Genomic DNA, 8,945 nt, shown 5'->3' on the forward strand with positions numbered 1-8,945 from the left:
AACTGTTAATAAGTGACACGTTAGCTTTACCATAAAGGTTGAATGGAGATTAGCATCTCTCGGTTACTGTTGGATCTGTTGTCACGTGGGGTATTTGCTAGATAGCGAGATGTTTCAGAGTCTTATCCTTAATGCTTTTTGTCATTACAAGGCTGATCAAACGAATTGATCTTATTTGGCCCATTTTACAGAGTAACAGTCTGTTACGACTGACAAACCTGTGAGCCTCAGATTCCAGATCGAATTGGAATTTGGACGTGTTGGTTTTTAAGGAGAGGGGAAAACTGGGGAAGCCAGAGAAAAACCTCTCTGAGCAAGGATGAGAACCAACAACAAACTCAACCCATGTATAACGCCAAGTCCAGGAATTGAACCCGCGCCACATTGGTGGGATGCGGGTGCTCTCATCACTACACTATCCCTGCTTCCCTATCTTGTACAAATGCAACTCAGAACCTATCCTTGATACCTGTCTTTTATACAGTATAGTTCCAGAAAATATCCCCCCCCCCCCACCACCCCACCACAGAATGGATTGGAAAGGACTAGTGGGGGGAGGAGGGGGCATCTCATACATGTAGGCCAAAGTTCAAAGAATTGTATGGAGCTTAATTGAAATTTCCAGAGGGGTAGGGGGTCTTAGAAAAAATCTGTTCTATGGGGGTCGGGGTCTTAATATTTTTTCTTGGAAATGGAAATTCCAATGGGAAAGGTGGTTTCAAAATGATAACTTTGTAATGGAAATTATGAAGGACCGGAGTTCAAACCCATAAAGAACATAAATATTGTGGCTGGGGGCAGGTTGGTATGGGCATTAGGTGGAACAACATGCATTCTTAGTACATTATTACTTTTAGGAACTTGCTTGAGACTGCGTTGTCTTGTAGTGTGGCTTCCCTGTCTAACTTCATTGCATAAGGGCTAATAATTATACATGTACCTGTTTATCAGCCTAATCACATGGACCAATTTACATGTTACAATTTGTTGGCCGAATTCTTTTTCTGTTGGTGAAGCGCAAGGTTAAAATCAGCATGATTCAAAACATGTGTAGCACTGCCACAGATCAGGATACTTTTATGTAAATTGGCCTTAACACAGACTTTCTTTTTTATTTTTAAAGATGATTGCTAAATATCTGGAAAATACTCATGCAGCGACTCACAATCGATATCATATGAAGTTACTTGATGTGTTTGCAGTGGATCATGAAAAGAAATCCTTCACTGATGTTGGAAATAGGTATAACTAAGTAAATATGTAATGCAGTTGCGATTACAGATCTTCAGAAGCAGGACACAGCTACATATATAGAACAACTAATTATTATTAAAATAAGAGTGGTTATCAGTGGCTAAAAACTGACGTTACTGCCAGACTTGGGACCATAACCATGGATCTCAGTACTTGGCGATAAAAGCTATGATATGTTACAGAAACGTCCAAGGTTTTCATAAATTTATTTGATTTTTTACAGCCTTCATTTTCTAAGTGACTAAGTAAGTAGTCTTTATTAAATGATTTCTTTCTTAATTACATCCATTTTGAAATCACTGGTGATCCTTGGAATCTGATTGGTCCAAAATGGTGCAATTTATTCCTAAATTGCACCATTTTTTGCTCTAAATCGCATCCTTTCTCTAGCCCATCAAAATGGAAATGAAGTAACACAAATAGAATATTAATATTGACAATGATACTCTGTGATTTCAAAATGGATGTAATTAAGTGGTAATTGAACTTCGTGTCGTGCAATTTTGGTCTGAAATCATACTTGTGATTTGAAATCAAACTCGCGCTGCGCGCTCGTTTGATTTTGAAATCACGCGTATGATTTCAGACCAAATTGCACTCCACTCAGTTCAATTACCAATATAAAACGTTCCCCCACTTCCCTCCCCTCCCCATTTTTTTTGTCTGGCTACAACAATATTGCATTTTAGAGAACATCATCTTGTTTGTTAGTTTTCTAACAGCCGGGACCATTAGTCTGCAATTTTTAAAAGTCATATTCTTTTATCCATTTATGTCTGAAAATAGATTAAGGAGGGAAAAATTAATTGTCTTTTTCTATTATGTACCCCTGGATATGCTGGTCCATTCCTCACTTAACACAAAACAATATGAAGGAAGAACGGTGCCGGAAACGAACGGACCAATAACAGAAGGAGAAAGAACTCTGTGAAGCCGTTCTGATGCGAGTATCTCAAGTTCTGTTGTGGAGATTGGTTCTCTAGTTGGTTGTAGCCTGCCTAGTCAGCAGTATTGTCCATGTGCAAATATAAAGGTTTGGCATTATGCCGCAAGAAAATACCATTTCAAATCCTGGCCATTTCCCCATTCCCTTCACGGCTTTGCTGCTTGTTCGCCCATTTTTTGCCTTCGCCCAATATATCGCCAGCTGTGCAGGCTTGTTGGTTCCTTTTCCCAAACTCATCAGCTATATCCATTTACTTTGCAATGTTTTTCTCTTGTAGGATGCTTCTATGGCATGGATCCCGTTTAACAAACTGGGCTGGCATTTTAAGTCAGGGATTGAGGATACCTCCCCCAGAGGCCCCAGTGACAGGCTACATGGTAAGATCATGTTGAAGCAGTGTCATTGAGGATGACGGGTTAGGATGCAGTTTGTACAAACTGTACGTGATGGACGGTAGTAACTTTCTCAGATCTGTGCTTGCATGTGCTACTTGTCTGACCGGTACAACAGTCGTTGTCTTTTTGTGTACCTTAAATTTCAGGGCAAGATTGTTGTGACAGACGTTTATAATGTCCTGAAATTGTGTAAGCTTACACAAGACAAGTTTGGCTTGCCCTGGAAATTAAAATGTTTCTTAGGTAAATCTTTGCCATCAGAAATTTCAGAAGGAAATCTGCAGATGTCTTTGAGGGTTTAAGAAAATGATTTTTTTCTTTTAAAATTTGCTTAGAAGATCTTTGGAAACTGTTCGTGAACCGTAGGAACTGCCAACCAGGAACTGGATTACACGTAAAAATCAATGGAGAATATTAACTGGTTATAAAAGTTACTGCAACTGGTTTATGGTTAACTTTAATGTTTCTCCTTTATTTACTTGTAGTTTGGCAAAGGTGTCTATTTCGCTGACATGTCATCTAAGAGTGCAAATTATTGCTCTGCTACAAGGACAAAGAATGTTGGCTTACTGCTACTCAGCGAGGTCAGAAAAATGTAGCTTGAGCGCATTTTTTGAAATCTGTTGGCAAGGATTTTTTACCCCCGTGAGTTATTCGTCCATCACTTGAAGGGTCGCTCCTCAAAACAGGTAAAACTCGAAATCGTCCAAAAGCTGTGCACTTTGATCATTAAACGGCTTCTCCGAGTGATCTGTTTTGTGGAGAAGCAGAAAATGACTTTCACTTAGTCTCTCTCGGACGTTTCGAGGCGTTCTTTGCATTCTTTACATGGAAAGCAAAGTGACTATTATTAAACCATGAAGTACATACAGCTGTGCATTCAAGTGTCGTTTGAAATGAGGGGAAAAGGCGTGCGAGCGACTTGGCTCTGCTTTGACTTGCTGTTCGCTGAGAAAGTGGCGCGAGTTTGGCTAATCTAGTCTAGAAAAACAAAACCAAAGCAGACAAAATTATTTTCAACTGAACTGAACACGGTTCTATTCCTTTGCAAAAAAATCACGGCATAGAAGAACAAACTTTGAGTGGAAGAAAATGTATAATATGAAAATTTTCTTTTTTTGCACGCACTATCCTATACGGCAGATGACGGTATTTTTTTTTTCACACAGTGACACAGGCATACTCCGAGTTATTCTAACAGGAGTCGAAACTATGACTATCCTACAGATTACATGTTTGGTACCATTCGTAGTCTTATCACTTGGCTCCAAAAATAAATTCCTGCACTCCGTTCATTGGCTGTGTTTATTTACAGGTTTCCCTCGGAAAGAGTAATGAGCTTCTAGAAGGGGATTACACTGCTGACAAGCTACCTACTGGCTGTCATAATGTTAAAGGCATGGGAAAAGTGGCTCCTGATCCGAACGACACTTGTACAATGTATGTTGTGTTGGTCACCAGAGTATTGTTAGATCAGACTACCCGAAGTACTACTGCTTTCTCAGGGAACTCGAGCAAAAAATACGCCAAGTATCAGATCTTTCCTTAGAGGAGTGGGGGGGGGGGGAGGTAGGGGAGTGGCGGGGGGGGGGGGAAGCCTGGCTAACCAAGAATTCATTTAATTTATTATGGACACAAGCCGACAGTATCACTGTCTTCAATTAAGTGGAATGTTCCGTTGATAAATAATGACAATATGCGTCGCTATCGTCTCCGAACTGACGCCCAATACTTGGTCTTTTCTCACCCACTGAGATCATGAACCATTCAGTTCAATTGAATTGAGCTTATTTGACTGTTTTTTTGAAGTGATCTGTGAGCTTTCGTGTGCCACAAGTTTGTCAACTTACCTTAATAGTCACTACTCCAACGCCGCTTTACAAGTGGGTATCACGGCGTAAAATTGCGTGTCCTGTGATCGTTGTAAGAGTTACAATATTTCATGTTTGATTTTTCAGGAAAGATGGGGTGGTTGTACCTTGTGGTAAAAGCAAAGAGACCGGTGTGGTCAATCCACGAGGATATACGCTCAAACATAACGGTAATTTGTCTTATGCTTTGTTTGTTTACTTGAGTGAGACTTCACAACTGTAAACCTAGAAAAAGAATTAAATAGATAAAACATTAAAAGTGAACATCAAAACTGTAAACCTTAAAAGGGAGACGCAAAAGGAAAGAGCCTCAATCAACCTACTCCAATTGTAAGGAGAAGCGGAAATTAAAACCGTAAAGCATTATTGCGTTCGACAGCAGATTGGAGTCGAGATGGTACGGGACAGCGTTGATTGCCGTGAATGAATGGATCTTGGGACGCGTATCTGAAATCCCCCGCAGATTTTTCAGGAGCTGATGACATCATCACCAACTTGGCAAAGGAGAGAGAGCCTGGTGAAATCGAACGCACTCCCTAATCTTTGATTATTCAGTACTAGTCTACATTAAGACATGATAAAGGTAAGAACAAGGATAATGCGTTTTGGCCAGTGTCGTTGTGACAGCTGCAGTCATGGTAGATTGACCAGGTACAGGTCAAGGCAGGGTCTGAGAAGTGCTAGTTTGCAAAGGCGGTGACTAACAAACTGGATGAATAGAGCCGGTTTTAATTGAGTGTGTGTAATTGCGTTTTTACTTTGGCTCTGCATTACTACGTTCTGTGATTGGTTGATAAAACTCGCGCCACTTTCTCAACCAATAAGATGTAAAACCAAAACCAATCGTGCCTCGCTCGCACGTGTTTTCCCGCGCCTGGCGCCGGTTACATGTATATTTACTTTGAATTCTGATTGGTTCATTGTGCTGTTTACATCTGTTGTGATTGGTCAGAGTAATTACTTTGGTTTTGGTTTTGGTTTTACGACACTCGATTGAAAACCGCTCTATACTGACATCGATATACATGATCACGGCGCATACCCAGTTCTATATAGTAAGGGGCTGCCGCCCACTGCCTTTACGCATTTCTCCAGATTGCTGTTTAATAATAGCTTTGTTTTTATGAATTTTCGCAGTAATATGTGGGGTTTTTTTATAGTGAAAAATCTGAGGTCTTGGTTTAACATATTTTTGGTTCTTTGGTTTTGCAGAATACATAGTCTACAACACAAATCAGGTAATCAATTGCTCTGCACTGATTAGTGGAACAAAAGAAGTTGAGCACAAAATAACAAAAAAAAAAAAACCCGTTTTTTTTTCTATATACACTGAAATAAAATATTGCATAATGAAAAAAATTGTACGCCCGGAGTGCTTAAAACTGCGTACAAAACAGTCAGAGGTTTCGGGGATAAACCCCCTCATTAATGTTTATGTTTAGCTGTTTTTGGCACCCAGGGACTTGTTAGTGAATTTGAGTAACGCCTTCAAAAATGTCACTTCAAAAAGTAAATTCACGTAGCCTAGTTATCCAGGCTGAATTGGTGAATATTGAATTCACCGACCTGTTCTCATCTTATCAATAAAACTTTAAATTTGGTCTCTTTGCGTTGTTGTTTTGAACAACGGCAAGGCAAGTGACCAAAATTTGCACCGCATGGGTGGATTTCAATCACTCTTGGTCAAAGTATTACCTTTAAGAAGATCTAGTTGAACAGCTCGTGACTGCCTGTAGAGCAGGTTAATTAAGACCTGCGATTTTGTGCTTCTAAGCAAGCACAACTTCGAATGATTCACTGTTAGAAGTCTTGTGTTGTTGTCTTTATATCTGTGGGCCTTTTTTTTTCTTACTTAAAGATTTGGTTAAATTTATTTGTTTTCATTTTCCCTAGGTGCGAATGCGGTACTTGGTGAAAGTCAAGTTTAACTTTAAATAAGTCCGTTATACTCTATCGGGCGGAAGTGATGTGTAAAGCCAAGGAATTTTTTAAACGGTCCAGCAGATAGTTACATGTAAAGATCCAGAAGAAAATGTACAAAAAGACAGCGGACGATTTTGACAAGGAGCCTTGTCAAAGACCGCCAAATATGGTGATAACTGACATAGTAACTTTATTTAGTTGGAAATATCGCAGAGACGGTATTAATGCCAGGTTGTATCGTGAGGTTTTATATCTGTTGTGTGTACAGTTGCGTTCATGTTTTAAAAAATAGGAAAAACATCCCACTTCGTTTCGCACCCCCACCCACTTTGTCGTGCACCAAGGGTGGTCGCTTACGAGAGGTGGTCGCTTACGGGAAAGATCAATAAAATAAGCCTAATGCTGGACTGATAAATTAATTACCTAAAAATCTTACCCTAGCAGCTGCAATTAGGTAAATAGAAACTAATTTATTTGATTTTTTCACATTTATTTATTCTTCTGACGAAACTTTGTTTAACATTTTGGAACAGATCACACTAACAATTTTCATTTACCTACAGATCTAATTATAGTAATCTTCTCTGTCTGTAAACTGCCAGTTGTCCGACGTAGCGTCATTAAAAATTGAACTTTTGTTGCTTCTGAGTAATTATTTACTCAGATCATACGCGAATATGTTGGGTGGTCGCTTACTGGAAACAGAAAACAAAAGAAGATGTTAAATTTCTGGCCTAAAAAGTGGTCGCGGTCCCTTAGAAATTTGAGTGGTGGTCGCTTACGAGAGAGCTCTTGAAACAGTATTTAACTTAGAAACAAAACGGTTGTTTACGAAGTGGTCGCTTACGGGAGGTGGTCGCTTACGAGAAGTGGTCGCCTTGAGAGAGTTGACTGTCTGCTTAAATAGCTTTGATTTGAATGCGCCGACTTTCTTGCCCAAAATCGAAATTTGGAGCCTGCTGGAACAGCGTAATAAACTAGTGTAATGAAGCATTAGCTTTTCGTGACTGATTTGAATGGGCGCGCTGTACGATTTCATCCACAGACGGATAATCCCCGCATATTTAGCGTGCGTTCGATTCACCCTATTACGGAAAAGGAATACGTACAATGACGACAGGAAATCCCTCATAAGAGGATTTTGGTTGGAGTTACTAGAGTACAAAATCGCTCTTAAATTATCATGTGTAATAATGATAATAATAATAATAATAACAATAACAATAACAATAACAATAACAACAATAATAATAATAATAATATTAATAATAATAATAATAATAATAATAATAATAATAACAATAGGCGGTAATTCTTATGAGCTCCAGCGAGACCTCTATACAACAGTTTTTTGGCTCAATAAAGAAAAAAGATATTGCTTTAGTCCACATTCAGTTTTGCTTATTAAATAAGAGCGCTCCGTTGCCTTTTCTTTAACTCTGTAAAATGGGCGAAATAAGATCAATTCGTTTGATCAGCCTTGTAATGACAAAAAGCATTAAGGATAAGACTCTAAAACATCTCGCTATCTAGCAAATACCCCACGTGACAACAGATCCAACAGTAACCTAGAGATGCTAATCTCCATTCAAACTTTATGGTAAAGCTAACGTGTCACTTATTAACAGTAACAAGCCTTCTATTTCCTTTTTTCTCGCTAACCCTCCAAAATTTTCAATCCGCATGGAATGTCCCACTTCTCTTTGAGCCCCTCACAACCATATGCCCGCCTACTGCATAGTAGACAGGACGGCAAAATGTCTTTCTGTCCTATCCAACGTGAAAGCAAATTCCAAGCGCACACGTTGCCCATTTTTGGAAATGCCGAAATGGCTGTTTTTATCCTTGAGGACGCATTATTCGTATGGACGAGCTATTTTTCCGTTGTGCGTCGTTCGAGACGAACAACGGAAGATAGTTCGTCCAGACGGATAATGCGTCTTGTGCCCGTCTTTATACTCAGCGAGAGACGAATAACCGGAATGTTTGCCCAAGTTCGCCCAGACGGATAATGCGTCCTCTAGTATAAACAGCCGTTAAATGCTTGAATGTGAAGGCAATGTCTCAACTAAACACTTTCAATTGTAACTGTTAAAAACTGAGCTTGAAAAATTTATTACAATTCTCATGTAATTCCCAGAAATTCCAAGCCAGTAACAATCAATTAACTGCAATTCCACAAACTTCCCACAATTCCTAACCCTAACCCAGAATTCTGGGAATCTATTTCGCAGGGTCATTCAGCAATTTTTGGAAAAAATAGATAAAAAATACCCTTATGTTTTAGAATACCGTCAAAGCCGCTCTTAAATTACACAAGCTGGATTTTTTTGTATGTTGATTGCCGTACAAGAACAGAGCTTTCCCTAGTACAACTCTCGTTGTAGATTTCGATGTATCAGGACAGCTGCCAGGACAAGATTTTTGTCCGCAAAGGTTCCTCATTTTCGGCAAGTGCTGAAAACAGGAATATTCAGGCTCTTAAAACTACATGTAAATAAGCATCTCCCAGTGATGTTGCCATAAGACCGTATTCTCAGAAGGACACCTAACTTA

At 39.3% G+C, this 8,945-nt stretch overlaps 1 protein-coding gene across 1 annotated transcript; it reads left to right on the forward strand.

Moving 5' to 3' along the window:
- Nucleotides 1-1,122: 1,122 nt before the first annotated feature.
- On the forward strand, nucleotides 1,123-6,699 carry LOC146473443 (poly [ADP-ribose] polymerase 2-like). The gene is made up of 7 exons (XM_085118116.1): nucleotides 1,123-1,242; nucleotides 2,478-2,577; nucleotides 3,081-3,179; nucleotides 3,911-4,035; nucleotides 4,554-4,636; nucleotides 5,679-5,704; nucleotides 6,360-6,699. Exons 1-7 carry the CDS (start codon nucleotides 1,124-1,126, stop codon nucleotides 6,402-6,404), a joined length of 597 nt encoding a protein of 198 aa, XP_084974242.1. The 5' UTR covers nucleotide 1,123; the 3' UTR covers nucleotides 6,405-6,699.
- Nucleotides 6,700-8,945: the final 2,246 nt, after the last annotated feature.

Source organism: Pavona decussata, unplaced genomic scaffold (genome assembly GCF_977016875.1).
Source record: "Pavona decussata unplaced genomic scaffold, jaPavDecu1.1 SCAFFOLD_93, whole genome shotgun sequence".
Taxonomy (NCBI): Eukaryota; Metazoa; Cnidaria; class Anthozoa; order Scleractinia; family Agariciidae; genus Pavona; species Pavona decussata.